The sequence below is a fragment of the Enhydra lutris genome, unplaced genomic scaffold (assembly GCF_002288905.1).
Source record: "Enhydra lutris kenyoni isolate GAN:26980312 unplaced genomic scaffold, ASM228890v2 scaffoldscaffold36, whole genome shotgun sequence".
In the NCBI taxonomy this organism is placed as follows: domain Eukaryota; kingdom Metazoa; phylum Chordata; class Mammalia; order Carnivora; family Mustelidae; genus Enhydra; species Enhydra lutris.
The window spans coordinates 2,384,305-2,408,448 of record NW_019154120.1 but is presented as its reverse complement, the minus strand read 5'-3'; the positions used below and the strand labels follow the sequence as shown (position 1 = coordinate 2,408,448).

The following is a 24,144-nucleotide window of genomic DNA, read 5'->3' as shown; positions in this document are numbered from 1 at the left end:
GCCTAGTCCCCGTTCACGGTGCAGGGGGTGGATGCATGGGAAGGCGCGGACTCTGAATCGGCCTTCCTTAAATTCCAATCTCGGTTGCCTGGAAGACAGGCAGGGCAGCCCTGGTGCCAGAAGGGGCCCTTTCGGGGGCAGAAATCCATGCCGATGTCCCCGCGGTGCCAGGAGGCCACAGAGGAGGGGTCAGGTGCCACCACCGGGCTGGGCTGCCCTCTGGCCTCCCTTCTACTCTGTCATGGAGCCCTACCGCTGCACCAGGCACACATTCGTTTTAAGTTTATATTTTAAGGTTATAGGGTAGATGAGATTTTAGTTTCTTCTTATTTGTTTACTCAATTGTATCTCATTAGTGTGACAGGGAACGCGACTGCAAAAGGCTCTGCCCAGGGCACAGCAGAAAGGACTGCCCCTTCCCTCCGCATGTCCCTGCCAACCGCCACATGTCTGCACCCCTCCACATCTCCGCGCCCCCCCCCCACCCCGTGCCCCCTGCATCTCCGTGTTCCCCCCGCATCTCCGCGCCCCCCTGGCAGGTCCGCATCTCCGCCACCCAGCACCCCGTCGGGCCTCCCTGCGCACGCTGCTCTGAGTCTTGCTTTGGTCTGGTAACAGGGAACGCTTGCGGTGGCTTCACGCGTCCCACACAGCACCATCTGACCTTCCTTCGTGGCCACAGTGTGCCCTGCACTTTGGTTACTCCCAGGAGCACTGTCACCAGGCTCCTGCCCCTGACCATTGACCTGGTTTGCAATTTTCTCAGTTATGACCAGCACTGCGGGAGCTCACGGGCCACAGGCACAAAGGGACATGCCCAGATCCTGGCTCCCCTCGGCCTCTCTCTGGCCTCCACCCTTCTCTGAGTCACTTTTCCCAAGCTTCTCTCATTCCCTGAGTCTCCAGCTAGGACCAAGAGACAGGTATCCCTCCCGCTGTACATTCTCCTTCTGAAGAGCCGGATAGGCACCGTCACCAGGGCTGTAAGCGGGGGAGCCAGACTGCTTGGGAGTAAACTCTGGCTTGGCTTTTGTTTATTAGCTGTGTGACGTTGGACAAGTCACTGAACCTCTCTGTGTGCTTCGGTTCCCTTTTCTACAAAGGAGAGGAAATAGTGACCTTGTGTGGTTGTGTTGTAACAAGGGTTGGGAAAGTTAGTATTTGTAAGCACTCTGGGCATACAAGGCACACAGGAACTGCTCTATGACTGTTTGTTAAGTAAAAATGGAAACTCTGGGAAAAGGTGACAATCCTCCCTTCTGCCTTGGCTCTGGCACCTGGCTGCCTCCTCCCCTGGCTTTGGCCTGCTCGGCTTCCCCGCGGCCCTCCTGAGGGACTCCCGTCCTTCGCTGTCAGATCTCTGGGAGGCTGGAGGGGGCAGGTGGCGCCCAGGGCTGGTGCCCGCTGCAGGGAGCTCCTGGGGCCGAGCGGGACCGGCGCCGTCTCGGGGACACTGCCCGCTCCGGGATCCCCCACGCAGGGGGACCGGAACGCCTGCGTGAGGGGTGGGGTGCGTGCAGGGAGAGAGATGCTTCGTGAAGCCAGCGGGCAGTCCCCTAAGCCAGGACTTCCCGTCTCTGGACTCGCCCGTCCCTCCCAGGTCTCGGGGCTTTGAGTGGGCTTTGCTGCTTGCGACAGAGACCGCCTTGACGAACAGGCATCTTCTCGTGAGGAAGCCATGAATTACTACTCCATCAGCGGAAAGTCTGATTCGGACCAAGACAGATTCCCGGGTCGGGACAAGCACATGCAGGCAGCCAGCAGGTGGGAGAGAAGGCGAGGCCCAGGCGGCAGGGGACCTCGGTGGCCTTGGGGAGGCAGAGGCCAGCCCTCCGGATTCACAGCAGCAGGCCTTCTGCTCCCCAAACCCCCGGTCCCTCTGGAAGCCTGAACGGGTGACCAGCATTTGTAATCTTGTTCCCACAAGTAAATTCGAGCCAGGGTCATGAGGCACATTGATAATTAACACTGTAACATGGGGGGGGGGGGGATCTGCTATCACCGGTTGGCCAGTAAACTAGCTTGGTGGTTCCCGAGCTGAGATCCAACGGTCTCACCAGTAACTACTAACACAGACTAGTGCGCTCCGGGTCACAGCGACTGAAGAGGTAACAGTGGGACAGGGATGAGATGGCATTTTCTAGCGTATTGACAACATTGAGGAAAAAGCAACTTCCAGTGTTGGGGGTTCAGGGAAACAGGAAGTCTCCAGGAACCGGAATAAACGTTCACAGCCTCTTCCGTGGGACAACAGAACCAAGCTGACCCTCTGCCTGGAACAGCCCTCCCAGCCTCCTGCCCTCAGGGGCCAGGCGGGTCAGAGTATGGGGGAAGGTATCTGGGAGCGAGGACCTCACTCTGCCTGGCACCTTAGCTCCCCCTCCTCCTCCCCAGGTGGGTCTGAGCCCCTTCCCACTGCAGACCCCCACGGACTCACTCCTCTCTCCCCATCACACTGCAAAGTGTCTGAGGGACACAGGGATCTTGCCTTATAAGCCTCTGTCCCTAGACCTCGCCACGCCTGACACCCAGCAGGTGCTGGAGAGAAAACTGCTCAACTGTTGTGTTTAAAATGGGTAACTCCTGCTTCAGCAGGGGAAGCCAAACGTGGCTGACCATGTATTTTTCCATATCTCCCTATTTAGTTCGGGAGGAGAGCAAAACTTGAACAGAGAACACTTTTGGACTGATTGTCCCATCAGCTGGAAGTTCATGTCCCGTGTCCGGGTGTCACGGCCCGCTTTGAGGATGACCTCAATGTCCTACTCTTCACTTAGTACAAAACAAGGATTACTGGAGAAGTAATGCCACACATTTTAGCTGCCATTTTTATTCACTGCAGGTGCATTTTTTCATGCATCAACATCTAAAATCAGGATGCCCCTTACGGTCCGTGGTGTCGCCCAGTAAGAAATGGTGACATCTTCCTTCCTGGGGTAAAATTCCAAAAAGTCTCAGAGATGAGAGCAAAAGCTTGATATTTAAAGTGAATCATGACTGGAGGTCGATGACACGGTCACACAACCTCGCCATCTCTGCACTACCAAAGTGGGGCAACGAGATGCTGGCCCTGTCCAGCTGCACTCGGTGTGGACTGCTCCCCCGTAGCAACCCTGCGTCCACCGTCTCTTCCTTGCAGGGGCCCCAGGGGGACGGGTGGATGCGTGAGGACAGACGGGACCTCCTCCCACCTCCTGAGTGATGAGCCCACAGAGTGTGCAGAAAGGACACGTTGCCCTGAGACATCCACTGACTCATTTCTGTCCAAGTAAAAAGTTTGTCCTGAGACCTGATGCTGCTGCTCTTCCACAAATATAAAGTACATCCTTATGTACAACACCTTTTCAATAAACAAAATGCCCACAAGCAAAACAAACACAGTCAAGGTGATGTGTGTCAAACATAATGGAATTTTCACGGTGAAGAAATAGGAGCTTCCTCTAAGTGACAAAACACAGAACATGCAGATATGCCAAGAGAGTCAGTCCCCATGACCGGGGACCAGAGTGTCACTGCCCCAATGTGTCCTGATTGTCAAAATGTGTGTGTGACTGCCACTGTCTAAACGTGTTTCAAGAAACTGTGGGACTCTCAAAACTCAACTGTGGGAGTATTATCCGGTTTGAGTTCCCTGATTGTGTTCTATTCACTCACTCAAGTTCACGGCGCTGGAATGCAGTCCTCTTAGCGGACGTGGGTCACCTCCACCAGGCCCGACAACATCACAGCGCCGGCGGCCACAGCTGGGGCTCTGCCTCATGCACCCCGATGTGGGGAATGCAGCAGCTGTTCTGCTCCTGGTCCAGTCTGGGGCTTCCTGGGACATGCCCAGGACCTGCCTGGCTCAGCACCTTCCCGGGAAGGCAGCTCTGTGAGCCGGGAGAGGGGTCGGCCGCATGGATGGAGCCTGCCGGAGCTAGAGACGCGACGAGGGGACTGTCACACAGCAGTGGTCAGCATCTCTGCCCGGGTGACCCGCAGCCCAGGACCCCTGTGCTTCCCTACTGTGGGCTTCCCAGTCGGCAGAAAGATGTCACATGTTCCCCACACACTCAGAGTTGGTGACAAGGATCCATGGACAAAGGTCCCAGGGCCTAGGATGAGCAGGTGAGAAGAGCACATTGGGGAACAGCAGCATCCCTGACCCTACACCCACGGGACCATGTGCTGCGCGGGCAGGTGAACAAGCCTTCAGAAAGGGAGGGCAGCTGGGGACAGGACCCCGATGGGGGCGGAGAGCATGGCGATCCCCGGTCTGGGGCTCGGGATGCGGAGACCAGGCTGCGAGCGAGTCCGGGGCTGGCCGCCGGCGACCCAGCGCGTCGGCAGGGAGCAGGGCGGACTCTGACGGAAACTTGTTCCCTCCCGCTCTTGTACTTCTTTAAGAGGCAAAACATTCTTTCGGCTCTCAGAATCAACCCAGGCCCTGTGCGGGCTGGCTGTGTAGACGTGCAGTTCCAGCCCTTCAAGTATGTCTCAAAGAGGCAACTGCCACCAGCACAGGGGGCAGCAGCCACTGATGAGGTCCTGCCCGGCCACGCGGTCCAGGGGCGAGTGGCTCTCCACGCACTAGCGCCCACGGAGCTAGGACCAGATCACTGCTGTCTCATGTGGTACAGAAATCCTGCTGCTCTTGTTACGGAGAGGGATTGGGTGACACACTGCGTTTGAAACCATGGAAGTACTGAAGTATCTGCACAGGAAAGATTCCCGAGCATGAGGGTGTGTGTGTGCGTGTGTGTGTGTGTGTGTGCGCGTGCGCGCATATCTGTGTGTGTGAGTGAATGTGAGCGTGTGTGTGAATGTGAGAGAGAGAGTGTGTATGTGTGTCTATGTGTGCGTGCGGGGGGGTAATATAAACAGTTCTTATAAACCTTGCAGTAATTACTCAGCATTTTTGGTTTGTTTCTTAAAAATAAAAGGATCGGGTGCCTGGGTGGCTCAGTGGGTTAAAGCCTCTGCCTTCAGCTCAGGTCATGATCCCAGGGTCCTGGGATCGAGCCCCGCATCGGGCTCTCTGCTCAGCAGGGAGCATGCTTCCCTTCCTCTCTCTGCCTGCCTCTCTGCCTACTTGTGATCTCTGTCTGTCAAATAAATAAATAAAATCTTTAAAAAAAAATAAAAGGATCATCCTTATTCTTTCTTGCTCTAGGCTGGGTTTGGATAAGTAACAGATACTAGCAAAACACGGCGAGCTTTCAGGGTCAAAGTAAAGAACATGAAGAAAGATGAAAACTCGAGTCATGGCCCGTCTCAAAGGCATGTCCCTCCTTATGTGGAATCAGAGCAGAATGGGGATATCAAAGCAGAAGGGCAGGTCTGAGTCTAGACCGGGGTTTCTCAGTGTGACTTCCTTGACACTGTGGGCTGGGTCAGTGCTCATTGTGGGGTGTAGCTTTCCTGTCGTTGTGAGACGTTTCGCAGCATCTCCCGCCTCTACCCACGAGATGCTCATGGTACCCTGCTGCTGACAACCAGGAATGTCCCAGACACTGAAAAAATGTCCCTGTTGGGAGAAGGGAGTCGCTCCTAGTTGAGAGCCACTGTTCTAGACAAAGGGAAGTATTTGAGAGGGAGAGATAATGACAAATCCATTTGCTAGTGTGTTTGCTACCAATAAATTCTGTATAAAAATACTTTTTAAGTCATCAAAACTCTTTTGAGTTTGAGAGTAGGAACAACATGACCAGAATAGAGACCTGAAGGTGAGAATCAGATTTAATTTAGATCAAGTGCCTTGGTGTCAGTGGCTCTTAGATAGGAGACGAGAGCACAGCCACAGACATAACAAACTAGACTTCATCAGAATTTAAAACTGGGCTGCAACTGATACCCTCAAGAAAGTAAAACAACAACCTAGCGGGAGAAAATACTTTCAAATCATCTGTCTGATGAGGAACCAGTGTCCTGAATATGTAAAGAGCACCTACAATTCAACAACAAAAAGACAAAACACCCAATTTTTTAAAAAATGGGCGAGATTTTGAATAATTTCTCTACAGAAGACGTACAAACAGCCAATAAGCACAAGAAAAGGTGCCCCCACATTATCCACTAGGATGGATGCAAGCAAAAAGACAGACAACAGCCCCTGCTGATCAGGGTATGCAGAAGTTGAAGCCCCGCCATTGCTCTAAGGGGTGTTCAGGGCAGCACATTCCTAACACCACGTGGGGGAAGCAGCCCCCACGCCCCCTGGTGAGAGAGCGGGCAAGAGAGTGCAGCGTCTTCCTGCGCGGAACATATTGGTTAACAACGGGCACCTCCCCGTGGATGAGCCTGGGAAACGCCGTCCTCTGACAGCAGCTGGTGGCCGATTGCCGCGGGGCACGGTGACACAGACACGTCCGTAAAATGTCCGGAGCAGCCAACACTAGACGGACTGGAAGATGCTGGTCCTGGGGCCCGGGGGTAGGGGTAGGGGGACGGGCAGGGAGTGCTAGGGGGTGCTGGGTCTCTTTGGAGGTGACGAATGGGTTATAAAATCCGGCCGTGGTGCCAGCTGCACAATCCTGTGGACGTGCTAGAACGTCCCAAGTCATGCACCTGAGATGAGTGAACGTTATGGTAAGTGACTTTGCCTCAACAAAGCCGTTTGTTAAAGAAGAACAACATGGCCCAAGGAGCCAGGACCCGGTGAAGCCCGGGCAAGGAGCCCTTCCTCACAGTAGGTGGCTCGTCCGGCGTGGGGACCCCATGGGATTCAGCACCAAGATCCCAGATTGGTTTCTGAAATGTGGGGAATGAAAATTTTGGAAGAATTTATTCTAATTCCTAGGCTGGTTAGTTCTCCATCTGGTGACAGCGACTAACCTGAATGAATTTATGAACAGAGGCACCGAAAGGCTTTTTGTTCAATCCTGCGGAGCCCAGAAGGACAGAACAATGACATGACAAGTCTCCAAGAGGCGTGAGGTCAAAGCCAGGGCTCCTCTCCCAGACCCGTCTGTCGGAATGGCATCCGGAAAACACAGCGAGCCTTTCTGATGACGTGAGTACATGAAAATCCGGGCTTGGCTTTTTAAATCAAGAAAGTGTATAAGGAGAAACAAAACATGTGTCCACACAGAAACTCGTACGTGAGCTCTTGCCCCCAGCAGGTGTCATTCAGCCGTAAGACAGCAGGAAGCGCGGACCGACACAGGACGCCGTCCGCGCCGCGAAGGCAGCCGGAGAGAAAGACCACGCGTCACGTGATTCTATTCACGTGAAATGTCCAGAACAGGGACATCCAGGGACAGGAAGAGACTCACGGCGGCGAGGGCCGGGGCACAGAGGCTGAGGGGGAAACAGCACACGCTCTTTCTGGGGTGAGGTCAACATCTAAAACTGTTGAGACTGTCCTGTGTGTCTGCGAACCTACTGAGAACCACTGACCCGTGCGCCTTCAGTGAGTGCTGTACGGCCTGTGCCTTACAGCTGCAGGAAGCGCGTCTGAGAAGCCTTCAGAGGTCAGCGTGCAGGCGGCTCCCAGGGAAAGGTCCCAGCGTCATGGCAAGAGACCTGCAGCTCTGAATTCAAGGTAGTTTACGGAGCCATCCGCTTCCGGAGCGGCTCGTGTGACAACTTAGTGTTCACACCACCGTCTCTGCCAAGGCCGCTTTGTAGTGTAATTAGGACTGCCGTGTTCTTCAAATAACGAAGGCAAAGACATGAGCTCAGAGCTCGATTTAAGGATTGACTTTTAGAAGTCGCAGCAAAACAAGTATTAACTTGCGTCATGGTAAAACTGTTTATCGAGGCCCGTTGCGTAACCGGACATACTGGCTTCTATTTTAGGAACACAAATATCTTGGCATTTTTTTCCTGGAAGCTACTGCTCTATCCGCTGGTCCAGTCTTAAATAAGGACAGTCACATAAGGAAGGGTATGAGGGGGAGGGACCGACAGGGACAGGGAGAGAGAGGCTGGCGGTTCAGGGCAGCTCCTAGAGTCATTGGTAGTAAACTGCGCATTCAGTTAAAATGCACTAAAGGTAATTCAGGTAATTAAGACATTCATCAGCTCAAAAGGATAAGTTACATTCCTGAGAGCAGAATAAGGGGATGGAAAACTCAGACCTTCTTAGCTTGAAGCTGAATATGTTTCCTTTAGTTTTATGTCATAAAAGCCTCAGGGTCCTAGTTAATTCCCATAAACATGGGACCCTACACAGGCCCGCACGCGTTCCTGTAATGGCTCTCCGGGATGCGGATACGGCGGAAGGGCATCGAGGGCTAACAGTCCTGTTCTCCTGACTGTGCCCCTCAGCCCTGTGTCGCTCAGCCCCTTGCTGGCGAGCGGCCGCGTGGCAATGGTCCACCTCACAGGGCTTCTGTGGGCGTCCACGGCCCCTGGGAAACCTGCCCCACGGTCTGGCCCTCGGCTGGCAGCGTCCACACCATCAACCGCCATCATTTATTTTACAAACCTTTCTCTTCTATTTTCCATACCTTAGAAAAGGTGGAAGTAAAATCATTCTAAGTAAAAAGCATGTTTTAATGAGCATATTAATGCAGTAAGAAAGAAAGAGACGGATTTCCCCCCCAGAACCTGCATTTTGGCGCCTTTGCTCCAAGGGAACAAGCCGGCGCCGCCCACGGAATCGCTGCTCGTCTCTGCAGATGCTCTGTTCAAAGCGGGACACCGCCGTGCCCGCGACCCGGGCAGCAGACCTGCCCCAGCGCGCTCTCAGGGCCGCAGGAACGAAGCAGGCCGCCTCCTGTCTCTCCCCGTCCAGCACCAAGATGAGTCACGCGCTCCATGAGGAGAGCAAGTCCTCTGCGAGAACCGATACGCACACGTGCGAAAAGGTCCAGTCGCCGCAGCGGTGCGACTGACCCCTCACGCGGAAAAGGCGCGTTCAGGAGAAATTTTGCTTTTCAAGACACAGACGTTCTCTTGTTTCATAATCGAGGATAACATTCAGTCAGAGTGTAGGCAGATGAAGATAAGAGTCACAAAATACTTTGAAAAGCCTCTTTATGGAGCACGTAACGCACCCTCCAGGTCACGTGGCGGCGGAGCTACTGGGACGGGAGGAGATCTGACGGCGTTCTCCAGGGTGCAGGAGGCAATGCTTCTGCCCCGAGCACTGCAGAAGCTGGGACTTAAAAAGATCACCCTCTGTCTCCTTGTGTCCAGAGCACAGTTATAGGCTCAGGAACAGAAACATAAAACCCAAGTTCGGTTTTCTTTTAAACACTGAAGACTTGACAAGAAAAGCATGAAATAGAACGTTCCTAAACAAAGAAACTAAATATTCTGCGTTCCAGCAATGAAATGAAGAGAGTCTGCGTATTAGAAATGGCTCATCAGAAGGAAGTATTAATTAATGCTCTTGGAATAGCGTACAAATCTCATTATACCTCACTTTGAAATGCACTGCAATAAACCACTTTTTAAAAGAACTAAAATGAAAAATAAATAAATAAATAAATAAAAGAACTAAAATGGGGGCACCTGAGTGGCTCAGTGGGTTAAAGCCTCTGCCTTCGGCTCAGGTCATGATCCCAGGGTCCTGGGATCAAGCCCCACATCGGGCTCTCTGCTCAGCGGGGAGCCTGCTTCCTCCTCTCTCTCTGCCTGCCTCTCTGCCTACTTGTGATCTCTGTCAAATAAATGAATAAAATCTCAAAAAAAAAAAAAAAAGAACTAAAATGGTCCTGACGTAGAATAGAAGGGCAAAAAAAGATTTTGCATTCAATTTATTTAATCTGGTGTGTGAGGGGTGGTCCCTATAGCTCTTTTATTAATTTGACACAAAAAGAAGAAACCCCAAGACCCATGATGCTGGATGCAAAGCATACTCAGTTCCACAGCCGTGCCAGTGAGAACCAGGAGTGTCTCATGCACGATCTGGAGGCGAGAGGAGCACCGCAAGCCCAGCACTCTCGGTGCCAGGGGAGCGGTGAGGAAGGACAGCAAAGGCGGGAGCCCAGCATTCAGCAGTCACGCCTCAGATGCCCGTTCATGGTGGCTTTGCTTCGTACTGACAAGGACACGGGTGTTTGCTCCTGCCATTTCCCTCCATTTCTTCCTCCCTGAGATGAGCCTGGGCCGGGCGACTGCACCCCGTCAGGCCAAGGGCTCCCGAGTGCCGGCAGTGTCTGACAGCACCCCTGCAGGGGAACAGGAGCAGGGCGCGCAGGGGCGGGGGCAGGGGAGGGGTCCCTCCTGCCCTCGGTGCTGGGCTCCCCAGAGGGGTGGCTGCTCACACACCCGCAGGGGCTCTGAATCCCCGCTGGGGGCCATAGGGAGACCGACTTCGGGAGCTGAAACTGTCGTCTTTAAACAAAGCATCTGCCTTCGGCTCAGGCCATGGTCTCAGGGTCCTAGGATCGAGCCCGCATCGTGCTCCCTGCTCGGCGGGGAGCCTGCTTCCCCCTCTCCACCTCCCTGCGTTTGCTGCCCTCTCTTGCTATTTCTCTCTGTCAAGTAAATAAAATCTTCAAAACAAAAATTAAAAAAGCGTCTTTCTAAACAAACAAACAAAAAACCAAATAAAAAAAATAAATAAATACATTTGACTTTGAGTGCGGAACGGCATCCCTACCTCGTAGCACAGAACCTGGGGGACAGCAGGGCCCAACGAGCAGACAAAGGAGAGGCCCAAACTGGCGCGGTCGCTCAGCGGTCAGGGCTGGCTGGACGCCCCGGCCCCTCTCTTGGGTGAGGAAACCAGCTCGGAGTGGACGCTGGAGTCTCAGGCAAAGCCCTAGGGAGAAACAAAAGGAAGCCAGCCTCGGGGCTGGGGAGCTGCACAAGGACAGCGAGACGGCAGCTGCAAGTGGGGGTCCGGGCTGAGGCCAGGGCCAGCGAGGGTGGGGGGAGGGGAGGCGCTGCCTGCCCACGAGGGCAGCAGGTGCAAGGTGGCCCACGCAGGGGGCAGGAGAGGACAGCCCAGCCGAGGGAGCGAACGTGCAAGCTGTGCCGGCAGGGCCTTTGCTCGAGCACCTCCGAAAACAACACGGGGCTCGCCTTTGCTCTCAACTTGGAGACACTGGTATTTTAAGTGTCTTACCACAATTATGAGGCAGCACACACCTCTATGAATAACCTCGTTGCCGTAATCCTACGGTGCCGCGTGTAGTTCAGGTCATTACCGACTCGCCTCACTTCCGTCCTTACGACTTGAGCTTGGTCACAAACACCTTGTGCTGAAGTGTGATTAAGAATGCATTAGAGGAGAGTCTGTTCTGTAACCATCAAAAGCCGCAGAAACATAAAAACGAATTTTACCTAGGCTTTTTTTAAACGATGTGATAATCAAATTAACGAAGGCACCAAGTTACCCATTAGGAGAACGACACGTTACAATCCCCCAAGTGCAGAGCCGGAGAAGGCGTCGTGCGCACAGCCGCCAAGCGCGTCCCCCGGGGTCTGGGGCTGGCGGGCTCGGAACATCGCACACGCACCCTCAGAAAGATAATTTTACACAAACACAGTCCAGCACAGAAAATCTCTGGCTTCCAAATTTAAACTTCGAAACCACACTGCGAGTCACAAGTGAGAAAAGACAGGAAATAACATTCTGAAAGCCGGACTGTTCGGTTTCATGTCGTTAAAAGGACTGTAAGAGGATTGTATTGAATATCAAGAAGTCCTTCCTCCTTAAGAAGCTCCGAGTCTTCCTATGAAAGGATGGGCTCTTCCCTGTTAGCGACCAAACCGAAGCCCTCTGAGGATGGAGGGACGCAGCGGCATTCCGGAGCCCCGGCGCGGGCTGACGGCACTCGGCCAGCAGCTGAGTGAGCGCCGGCAACGACGGCAGGGCCAGCTGGGTGGGTGGTGACCACAGGACCTCTCACGCCTCCCAGAGCGCCCGCCCTGTCCGACAGCCGCCGACATCACTGACGGCCCGTGATCATCCCTGAGATCACGTTCTCAGCCGGTGTAAATCCAACACGGAACTTGAACACCGGTTCATGCACGGCACACCTCACGAGCGTGCTGCTTCCTCCTTACACACCCGCTGAACGACATGCACCCCCGCGTCGGCGCCCTCGGGGCTGCGTCTGAATGTGAGGGCAAGATCTCGGACTCCCCCGCCCGCCAAACCCCCCACCCCCACCCCCAGCTCTCTCACCAGAGCTGAGTGTCACTCACCTAGGGGCAGAGTAAATAGGGAACAACACAGAATGAAGTCAGAAACGAGGAGAGAAAGCCCTGTGTGTCCAGCTAAGAATAAGATGAGACACAGTCTGGTCTCATGGGAGCTCCGGGCTCCTGTCTCAGGCCATTGGCCGGCCCGAAGCCCAGGGACGTAATCTGTGACAACAGAGAGAAGGCAGGGCTGTGGGCCGGGTGGTCTCTGTTGCACAGTCTGCCCTTTCCGTAGTTTTACACAAAGAATCATTTTACTGCTACATTGTTTCTACTTAATAGCCTGTGTTAAAATATCACTTACACCTAACAGCTGCTGTGGCCCAAAGATAGTGGCCGGCAAACGGGGCCACAGTTTCTGATGGAGACTAACTTTGCAAACGAGCCTTTGGGAGCCTCAAGAGCCAGAACATGAGCATCTCTCGGGGTCAAGCCCAGAACGCGAAGCGGGAGCCGTTGGGGTCCTGAGCCTGAGCCCGAGGCCCCAGTGTGGCTGAGGGAACGGGTCCTGCACAGCATGGTGCATGGACACGTCCGAGGTAAGGGGGGCCAGGCGGGGGCCGAGCACGTTTGCTCGTGTGCGTGCACACACACACACACTCCCAGCCTGGCCTGCGGACCCCACGCAGGTTTATGCTGCCTGGGGCACCGTTTCATAATCAGCCCAGTGTTTTTATGACGGAGTGTTGACAGGTGGCTTTGTTCCTTGTTACTAATTACACCTTATTTATATCTTTAGTAATCACGTGTGTTTGTAGACTTGTTGCCGCCCCAACTGACAAAGGTGTGAGCGTTCTCCTGTATCAGATGAAACAAAATACCCACTTCTGTTTCTTAAGCAACAGAATCCAGCTTAGGGTCCTGTCTCTACACAGAACTGTGCCGAGGGGCTGTCTTTGGGTCGGTCCTAAGGGCAGGAGGACTGCTGACTCAGCACGTTCTAGGCTTTGCTGGAACACTAACGTCAGTAACAAATTCTGCATCTCGGGACGCCTGGTGGGGCTCCGTCAGTGAAGCATCTGCCTTCGGCTCAGGTCATGATCCCTGGGATCGAGTCCCACATTGGGCTCTCTGCTCAGTGGGGAGCCTGCTTCTCCCTCTGCCCCTCACCCTGCTTGTGCTTGCTCTGTTTTTCTCTCTCTCTGACAAATAAATAAAATCTTTAAAAAAAAAAATTCCACATCTCGAACAGAAACATCACCAGCATCCCCAGCAGCGGGTGCTGCGGCCGTACCCCCCGGGGCCAAACCCCAGCTGGTGGGCTGGATGTGCTCCCCCTTCAGAGGCGGCCCTGGTTCCCACCAAGCACGACTGGACAAAACTGAACTGTGAAAAGGTGTTTCGCGTTACCTTCTGCGACCTGTTCTCAAGTCAGACACAGGCCGCTCAAGAGTTTTCCAGAAATAAGAAGGTTATTGACTATGACAGGTTTCAGAATGTTTCTTTCCGAGGGCGTGTTTTCCACATTATTTTATTTCTCCTTTTCAGGCGCTCGCTGCAGTTCTTTCGGGATAAGTCGGGAGAGTCGACCGCAGCGTGCGTTAAACCCCGACGTCGTCCGTCCGAACGCGTGCCGTTGTAGGTGTGTGGGGCTGAGCTCTGTCCTGGGCGGAGCACGGGGGACACAGCCGTGTGCTGAGCGGGGAGGGGCGTGTGGGAGGACGCGCACCGGCTGCGGGAGCGGAGAGCGCCCTGACGCCCTCCTGGGCAACTTCTGGTGTGTGTGTGTGTGTGTGTGTGTGTCCCTGCTTCTCCAGGGATTTCACTCTCCGCATCCAGTTGGAGCTTCTGCACGAAACTCAATGACTCTGAGAGAGACCAGAGTTCTTTTCATTGACAAAATGGGTCGATGCTTGGTGGGCTTTCAGGAGGTCTGAGAACCAAGGTGACCTGGACAGAGGACCCAGGAGGCCGGGCTGCCCCTCCGTACGCATGGCTACTGACGTCTAAAGTATTTAAAATTCAGTAACATTTAAAATTTGGTTCTTCAGGGGCTCTAGCCACAGATCACCTGCTTCTTGGCCACCTGTGTGGGGAAGGTCGTTCCATGGTCCACAGTGGAGGCTGAGAGGACTGCTTCACTGCATGTGCGTGCGTGCATGCGCACGAGCGTGAGCCAGAGAGACCCAGACAGCGGGGGGATACAGAGTCAGTTCTGGAACTCTGCCGAAGACAGGCCACCATGGATGTCTGCCGGAATCTCACTAAGGATTTACTCCACGTGGCTGAGGTGTTTCCTCAATCTGGTAACAGGCCTGCGAGGATGTACCTTCCACTTTCCAGATCCCTAAGCTTTTAAACAGATTTGATTCACTTAAGAACCACCTGAATTCTCAAAAACGTTTCTTTATGCGACTTGCCCAAGAAAACAGAATTCACACACATATGGGTCTAATAACGGCCCAGGTGCCACAAGCCCGTCAGAAAGGTAAGTATTTCCGGGTGAATTCAGCACCCGGTGGCCCCACAGCCCCGCCACACGATGCTGCGGGCTGGGGTCAGGGTGACTGCAGGAAGTGGCTTTCTTCGTAAGCCCGCTTCCCATTCTGCGAAACAGCTGTGGTGACAGCGTCACTTTGCATCGGAAGTGTAGGAGGACGTGTGGCATCGGGAGGAAACAGCGCCACAGCGTTTGGAAGCCTGAAAGGCTTGGGCTCAGTCCCACCATGCCCTTCACCCCATGGCACGGACAGCACCCTGCCCGGGGTTTGTGGGCTGTCACCCAGCCCGGTGCTGGCAGAGGGCAGGGTCCCCTGGGCACACTCCCCCATGGGCTGTGCGGGGAGGGGACGCTGAGGACAGAGCTGCTGGCAGAGCTCGCATGAGCTGGGCCTTCAGCGAACCTAATTTCTGTGTGGGGCGGAGAGATGACAGCATGGAGACTCTCCCCCAATGATGGCTTCAAACAGGATGACTTCCCACTCCGAGGCTGGTGCGGCCAGAAATGAGGCTTCTAAATTGGGGAGAAGACCCGGCAGTGTCCCACAGCTGGGATGAGTTGCAGGATGTAGGACTCCATCAAGGAAAGGCCTTGAAGAATTACCCCGTGGACGGACAAGGGCGGCCCCCGCACAGCTGGGCTGTCAGTCCTTTCAGAAGAGACGGATTCTCCCACCAAAGCAAAGACGGTCCACACGGGATGGGAAGTGCTGTGTATCTGCAAACCAGCGTCTCGTTTCTCAGAGTGTCGTTCGAGTACCGTCTGGAGGGTCTCGTCAAGTGAGTGCATTTTAACGATGATTAAAGACATGGATGCCTTTCTGGGGGACGTGGTTGTCCCTGGAGAGGCAACATGCCGGTGCGTACTTCCCGCGTCTGGGCGCGCTCGGCTCCAAGGAACGCGGGGATAACTAATCAGTCTGACTGGAAACCAGACGGAGAAGTCACTCCCCACTGCAAGGTTCAGGCACGAACCTACACTTTGCAGGCGCTCAGATTCTGGTTTTCAGTGTGGTATAGTTTTCCTTAAGCCAATGAAATAGAAACATCCAGAAATATGGGGAACTTGTGAGCCAGGTACAGTAGCAGGGAAATGCAGTCCCACGCTGAGTGAACCCCAAGCCCAGGGCAGCCCAAGTAACATGGTCTCTCTCCTGCGTCCTTGCCGTACACGGACCCGACACTGAGGGCCGGTCACACGCAGACCCCACGCGGAGGGCCTGCTGCAAATGGACAGTCTCTCCAGAGGGGCAGTTGGTCCAACACCTTCCATTCAAGCCGACAAAAGGTCCTGAATCCCCGCCGTAGCCAAGCGAGACAAATGTCTTCTGTCCCTTGGCCAGGTTCCTTACCAGGCTCCCCAGGGCCATCCGCCAGGTACAGCCTCCCCAAAGGCAAGGAGGCTATTTTTAGCCCATGGACCCAGTTTTCTTCCAGGAGCCTCTGTGGGGGAGGCCGCTGAGCATGCGGCGAGTCTCGGCCAGACCCAGAGGCTCGGGCAGCGAGCACGGGGATCCTCTGGGGCCCCGGAGCCGCCGGGGCGTGTCCTTCCTGGGTCTGCCCGATCCCCAGCATGAACACGGACCGAGTGACAACGTGCTGATAAGTTAGTGAGCCGGCACCGTCCAGAGTCTTAAAAACACAGGGAAGCAAAGGCAAAATAGGGCTTTCTTCGTTTCCGAAGACTGGGAACGATTCACGGAAACAGTCCCGTGGCTCCCCCCGTGGCTGTGGTCTTTCTCCATCATGCTCACCCCCAGATGCTCTGCTCCGAGCCAGGGCCACGGGAACGGGGCTCTCAGCCACCTGGCCGCCCTGCCCTGTGTCCTGCTCCACAGGCCACTAACGTGCAAGGCTGGAAAGGCGGCCGTCTGTCTCTGCCTTCTGGAACACACCCCTCCCTCTGGCATTCCGACATGTGCTCTTCAGGGGGACGGAGAGGGCGGTGGGAAGACCGCGGGATGCTGAGTCACGGGAGAAACCTGACCTGGAAGGTCCTGCTGGGAGGGGACTCCTTCCCTGGCGCTGGACAGAGGCCCCGGCTGGAACAGGGAGTCACACCCACCCCAACACGGACGGGTCCTCGGCAGGGGTGCGGGAGGGGAGGGCAGGGGCAGGCGAGGGGAGCGGAGGTGAGACGGCCCCACAGAGACACTCCGATTCACAGGTCAGCCCGGCACCCTGACACAGACACTGCTCCGACTGTCCCCCACATCCAAGTGGGCCGCACGGAACCCCCTGTGGGAGCACACAGAGGGGTCCACAGCAGGGCAGCGGCCCACGTCGTCTCATTCTATTCTGGTGCCCGTCTAAATGCCACGGATCATCTCAGATGCTCACTCGGAAAGCTGTGAAACCTTTCTCTCTGGTGACAAAAACAAAAAACAAAAAACAAAAAAACTTGCAGAGCTTTACCATGTAACGATCACTGGCAGACACCAGTGTTCTTAAATCCCCAATTTTTTTTTTAAAGATTTTATTTATTTATTTGACAGACAGAGATCACAAGTAGGCAGAGAGGCAGGCAGAGAGAGAGGAGGAAGCAGGCTCCCCGCCGAGCAGAGAGCCCAATGCGGGGCTCGATCCCAGGACCCTGAGATCATGACCTGAGCCGAAGGCAGAGGCTTAACCCTCTGAGCCACCCAGGCGCCCCAATCCCCAATTTCTCAATCATCCAAATGTTAAACATCAGCTTTCAGAAGCAAGAGTGCAAGTATGGGCCTCCCTGCGGCTCCGCCATCTTGTTTTGGGAGAACTCACAAATTAAGAGCGTGTTTCAGTGACTCACAACGTCAAACACAGGAGAGAACCGCGAGTCACAGAGTGGTTTTTAGAACTAGGGCCACGAATCCATCGTCAGGAGACTGCGGTCCCCCAGGGCTCAGAGGCGGCCAGTCCGCACGGCTGTCCACTCTCACCTGCAGTGGACGGAGACGTGGCTCCGGGTGCGGACCCCGACCGACCCGACTCATAGCTCAACGCCACTGCCGTTAGAACGAGGTGATCAGTCGTCCAGTTTGGGGTTTAAGAATCCACAAGTCACCCCCCCCATTCAGTATGAACTAAGATCATTAATGTGTTTATAAAGTCAGTCCCCCCATCAGCGGTGAAGGGAGGATTCCAAACCAATAAGGACATTACACACAGCGAAGTCCCTTTCAGTTCCTCTTGGGCTGGAAATCATCTGTGGAGACACGAGCTAACGCCGTAGCTCATGAAGGCAGCACAGGAGTGAGAACAGGGGGACTTGAAACAAGTCTGGAGAAGGACACCCCGGCTGATGCAGGAAAGGAGTCCAAGCAGGAGCAGAGAAGGACCCCCTGCCGCTCAGGTCACAGTCATGCATTCCAAACCCTACCGCAACTGTGGCAGAGGGGCTGTAGGGGCTGCTGCTGCCCAACGGCGCCCCAGGGCGTCTGGAAGCACTTCCGTGTGCAAGTGGCAGAGGGGGTGGCCCGCCCTCAGCTCCAGGACGGTCGTGAGCCTCCACGCATCCTGACTGTCACACACATAAGGCTCCGTTGACATGAGGTACCAAAGCCGGGAAGAGATTTCCCGTCCCCGCCCCCATGACAGGAGGGTTCAACGTTCCACACGCAGGGTCAGCCCCGTTTCGTCATCACCTAAAATGACCCTCGATGGTAGAGAAGGTCTCAGATGGAGCATAAAGCCACCAGGAGCCTGGTGACTGGAGGCCCCGGGGAGGTCAGGAGCCAGAGGCTGAGCCTTGGTTCGGACACATGCCAGGGGAGTGTAAGGCAGCACAGAGAACCGCCCTCGGAAGGGGAGCCGAGGCTGATACGATGAGTGGACGCCGTGCAGGAAACACAGGGTAACTTCTGAAGACCTGGAGGGATTCGGACCGTTTTTATGTGCATTTTTCCCTTTTGCTTATCGGTACCTTCCAAGCGTGGTGCGGCGACCGAGTGCACAGGGACAGCGGACAGCGGGCACTGGAAGGGCCAGCCCAGTAAGACTGTCGTGGGCTGGGGTCCGGGCCGAGACATGAGGGTCTTGGTCTCTGTGCTCAGGGCCACTCTAGACGTTTCTGAGGCGGGGGTAATACCCCCCGGTTTCCAAAGGAGCCCTGCAGCTGAAGTCGGTATTGGGGGGTCGTGCTCAGTGACAAAACGGCCCACTTCTTACCTTGTTGCCCTTCTCCGCGCTCAACTCCCGCTTTCCCGCGTGGTTTCCCATCCTGCGTCGATGAGCTCGTCAGAAGCTACGAGAAAAACACAAGGCGTGGGCTTTAAAGCTAGTACCCTCGGAGTTCCTGCAGTTTCAGTCAGAGCGACAGTCCTGTGAGATACGCCTTGCCCGTTTCTGAGACGAGAAAACGAAAACCCCCGGACGTGAGACACACCGGAAGCCGTATTAGCACGTCACAGCCCCGCTTCTGATGCCGACCAAACCGCGAGGACGTGGGACCCCAGCCAATCCCCACGCCCTGTTCAGTAACAAAGACCCTCAGTGTGTTTCCTCATCCTGAACAAGGAACCCGCGTCCAGACCTCTCGCGGGCGGCGTCCGCCCCGCAGCATAGCGCCGGAGCGGGTCCCATCTCCTCCCCAGGTGCGCTGAGCCGCGCTGAGAGCAGACAGGGTGACACTGTGAAAACGAACGGCCCGTCTGGGCCCACTGTTATGGGATCATAGGGGCACAGACACTGCAGGGTCAGACTGAGGATGGCTCATCAGAAAAGTAAGTATCCCAACAATGTGCACAATCTGCAAAGAAGATGAAGTTGGCTTAAAAAAAAAATCTGTTCTTCATCTGATTTTTTTCTAACATAAACTTTAGCAGCATATTCATGATTTTTTTCACCCCACAAGGCACAAAAGTAGAGAATTTACCCAAACTCATTGTATACCAATTGCTTACCCACCCTCATCCTTGGCCCTGCAATGACCGCCAGGACCACTCGCCCCATCACTGTTGACCATCCCCGGGGAGCAGATGCTGGTGTTTAAGGACAGGTATAAAGTGCCATTGTCAACGAGGAACTCTTTGTAAACAACGTGTGAAAACCATGTCCCTGCTGAACGTGAAGCAGCTGTCTTTGAAGGGTACAGATGGGAAGGATTTCTAAAATGGTACATATGCCTGGATAAAAGGAAAGTCTCACTCCCCAAGAGGGGAAAGGGAACTTGCTTAAGATCTGAATTTTCCAAAGTCTCCCATAGTCCTGGGTGCCTCTGAGTGACCACGAAGGATGCCTTTGCCCTTCTCCACGAGGATCCCAACCAACGGTGGGATGGACGAGAAAGGAAGAGATGACATTTTCGAGTGTCCCCTCCCAGGCTGTGTGAGTCCCTGAGCAGCTACGGGTGGAGACCCTCAACAGCCAATGCCCGTGGAGAGAACAGCCTTCCCGCCTCACACTGTAAACGGAAACTGGGCCAGGCGATGGCACATTCCGTGAGAGCCGGGGAAGAGAAGGATCAGGTGAAATGGCAATGACGAGTTCCAGTAAATCAAAGGCAGCTATGGTGGCAATGAGACGTCACCCGCTGAGGAGAACCGGTAAATTCCGCACGGTTCATGCATGAGAGTGAAGAAACCCCTCATGTTTAAGAATGTACGCTTTTAAGGATGCAAGTCTACCTCCGCAGGTCACTCCAGCCTCCAAGGTGGTTCCACCGTCTGTCTACCGAACCATTTAAACCGACCATCTCAAGACCCTCGCGGGAAAGATGGAGGTGAGGCACACAGTACTCCACTTGACAGGCACAGAGAGGGAAAGAACTTGTTTTTGTCCCCTTGGGGTCTGCAGAGTAGGCAGGCAGTGTGAGTGGGTGTGTTCTCCCAGGAGACACGGGTCTGGAAGCAGGGAGCAGCCGTCCCTCTGAAGTTTGGCTACTTTTTGATTCCTCGTAGGGTTTTAACTAGATATTGAGAACTTGCAAGATGTGTAGAATACACACACTAACAATACACTCGATATCTGTGGATCTCCCTCCCTGTTGTAGAAATAAGAATGGGCTATACAAATCTAAACACCGACAATAACAGATATTGTTAAATGTCTATACCGCCCAGAGCAATCTACAGATTTAGTGCGATCCCTACCAAAATACCAATCGCCTTTACGCAAAACTAGAACGAGCAATCCCGAAATTTGTACGGAACCACAAAAGACTCAGAATAGCCAGAGTGATCTTAGAAAACAAAACTGGATGCATCACAATCCCAGATTTTGAGACATATCCCTGTACAGTACAGTAGTAATCAAACTAGTATGTTACTGGCACAAAGACAGACACACAGGTCAATGGAATGGAACAGAAAGGCCCAGAAATAAAACCATGATTATACGATCAATTAATTCTGACAACGGAAGCAAGAATATGTAATGGGAAAAGCCTCTTCAATAAACGGTGATGGGAATGCGGGACAGCTCCGTGCGGAAGAACGGACGGACAACTTTCTCACACCGCTTTCTCACACCCAAAAATAAAAGAAGAAAACCCCGAAAGTCCAAGTTGTTGGCTTTAAAAGAAATTAACTCTTTTGCCCATGTTCCGCAGAATGGATGAAGAAGATGTGGTCTACATACGATGCAACATTACCTGGCCACCAAGAAGAGCGAAATCTTGCCATTTGCAACAACACGGATGATTTGGAGAAGATGGTAAGTGAAGTAACTCAGAGAAAACCAATGCCGTCTGGTTTCAGTCACACGTGTAGAAACAAAACAGCTGAACAAACTAAGAAACACTTAACTCCAGAGAACACACTGACGGTCACCGAGGGGAGGGGGTCGGGGAGGGGCTAAACAGGGGAAGGGGAGAAAAATGAAACAGCGGCAAGAAGACTTCACTTCTTTTAAAGCCAACAACTTGGACTTTCAGGGTTTTCTTCCATCCGAGCGTAAAGAACCTCACGTCACCAACCATGTTCTCCCCTGGGCAGCACATCTCCTGCCCCCCACCCCTACTTCCTCCAGCCAGCGTCCCTCCCCTTCTCCCCAGAGTGATGTTCCCTCCTTCCAGAAAACCAATCTCTAAGAATCTAACCTAAATCAGAATCCTGTGGGGTGTGTAAATATTTGGGGGTTTGTGGACAAAAGTGGAACTATTTTTGGACAAAGGGCGTTTGAGGCTGAAATCCATTGACAGTTGTGCGCCCTACCCTGACCCTCTTGCAGAAAGGTAATGCTTCTTCCAAGCTGGTCTGTCCTGATCCAAACTTCCTCAAACTCCAAAGCAAAACTTGAGGCTGCACTTGGGAGCGTTGTTCCTGAAAGATTTAATCCATATTCAGAAAACTCAAGACTACCAGACCTAGGGTAGATGGACGTCACAAAAGTCCAGGTCAGACTTCTGAATGCACGCAGAAGCCGTTCGAGCGGTCCGCCTCTCGGGTTAATAGCAGGAGAATTTATTTTACATGTACCATTTTCTGTAGGCAGATTCTCGCATTAAATCACAACGTACACTCTGGCACAAAGAGAATGACAAGACGTACAAGGGGAGAAGTGACGTGGGAGCGTTGATCAGAACCTTCGTCATGGACAGGACCTTCAAAGGCACCTGAGGATGAGGGGCATCTGGTAGATCTACAGGCAAAGCCATGGCGTGCACACGAGTTCGGGCGCTGGCTTTGCTGGGTCTCACTGCGCCCTCATGAGCTAGCAGAGTGGGAACGTGCAAGGGCGATGCACTGGGACGGGGAGCTCACTACTGCCCGCCAGCCTCCCAAACACGCTAGGAAGTACCAGCCACAGACCAACTAGTGGAACACTGGCCGGTCATCTTTAGTCCACTGCATTTTTTTTTTTAAGTTCGCTTATTTATTTTTTAAGTCCTCTCTACACCCAGCATGGGGCTGGCACTCCATGGCCCTGACATCAAGAGCCGCCCGCTCTCCTGACCTGGCCGGCCAGGCGTCCTGTTCCACTTCATTTCTGCAACTAACTGAACAGGGAGAGCGATTCTGAACGTGTGGGATGCTGCTTGGGGACCAGCTGACTCTGAGGAGTCTTGAGTAACGTGAGAAGCTTCTTGTGAAATAATAAAAAAGGGAAGTGGGGGTGGCGAGCGGGGAGAGTGGAACTGGAAGCAGAAGACCTGGGTCTGCACAGGGTGGGGGGCGGGGGCTGCCTCACACTCCTTAGGGTGACGCCCCGTTCCAGAGGGGAGGCCTACACGGCCTCCCGGGGTTGCTGGAAATCTCCAGGACGCGTCCATGGGCACCAACGCCGCAGCAAGCTCGGCGGCGAACACCCCGCGTGAGCCGTTCAAGGTCACAAGCCGTTCAAGGTCACAAGGCCTACCTGTGGCCTTCACGGTTCAGACTTCACCCCTCCTGCAGCCGATACTACCCGCGGGCCCCGTGGTGGAGATCCTGAAGGACCCCACAGCCGAGCCCCACTGCAGGCGGCCGGGCGTGCAGGTGCCCAGCAGCGTGCTGGGCGTGAGTGCGCGCGTGAACACAGGGCACTGCCAAGGATCGGAACCGGTCGCGTCCGGCCACTTCCGGCCGGGCTTTTGGCACGTCTGAGTGAGGTGCCGTCCAGGCCGGTGCTCTGCGATGCGGGGCAATGAGCCCCGCCTGTTTGAGCCTCCCATTCCCTTCCGGCGGTGAGAACGAAGCAGCCGTGGGGCTGGTTAGTGCGAGGGTCAGTCTAGTCGCTGCTGGTTTCTGTCCTCGGGTCCCTCCCAGCAGGTGCGCGTGATCGTGGGGGGTCGAGCAGCTGCAGGAATGCACGGACCCAGCCGTGGGCATCCGCTCGAACTGTCCAGGTCAGGGAAGAGAAGGGGGTAAGAACACTGGCAGCCCCGAGAAGCCCAGGAGTGGCGCCTCCCAAGGAGCCCGAAATGAGAGCTCAGGCCCCTTGGGGGAGGCGCCCGACCCAGGAAGTTAGGCAACTGGTGCTGGTTCAAGACGGTGCTGAATGGGAAGCCAAGAAGGAGTCCGCCAGCAGCAGCCACAAGCGACAGCTGTCCCCGGCCTCAGAAGAGCCTTCAGATCCTTGCCCAGTGTACGTTCACAGGCGGGAAGGTGGCGGGGACCTGACTGTGAGACAGAGAAGGTCCCAGACATCGCCCAGACCCAAGCCTCCCGGAACGCAGGGTTCCTGGGAGCGCAGAGTGGCCAGGGAGGCCGGGGGCCACAGTGCCTGGTCAGAGGAGATTGTGGGAGCCACTCCCGCTCCTCACTGCCTCGCGGCTCAGAGCATCTACCTTCTAAGTCATCTAATTACAGGAACAGCCCTGTAGCTTTGTTCCCATTTCACAGCTGAGAAAATAATGTTTAGAAGACTGGATCTAGCTTCGAGTGGTTCGTGACTTTAGGAAAATACTTTACTTAAAAATTGGTATTTTTAATGTATTATAAATACATCTTACATGGAAAAAATCATTATAGGTCTAAGATATACATTTCTATATTATTAATTAGCACAATACAAAGAAGTAAGACCTGTAGCAAGTAGCCTGGAGAACAACAGGGATGGCGAGAACCTATGCCCTGAGAACACTTACATGGGGACACACGCTGACTAACGAGGAGAACAGGGACGCTCCTCAGCGGAGGTCAGAAGACCCTCAGGGTTCAGTAAGGGGCCGCACCGGCAGCGCAGACCCCAACCACACAACTAAGACACCTGCCCTCTCCCCCT

At 54.3% G+C, this 24,144-nt stretch overlaps 1 protein-coding gene across 4 annotated transcripts in view; it reads right to left on the bottom strand.

The window, feature by feature from the left end:
- The window catches only part of LOC111154230 (myelin basic protein), a 108,868-nt gene that overhangs the window by 71,451 nt on the left and 13,273 nt on the right, over positions 1 to 24,144 (bottom strand). For all 4 annotated transcript variants that reach the window (XM_022513704.1, XM_022513705.1, XM_022513707.1 and 1 more), the window contains exon 2: positions 18,670 to 18,745. In XM_022513704.1, the coding sequence (XP_022369412.1) occupies positions 18,670 to 18,720 (51 nt within the window). In that variant the 5' untranslated portion in view covers positions 18,721 to 18,745. The remainder of the gene's footprint in view (positions 1 to 18,669; positions 18,746 to 24,144) is intronic.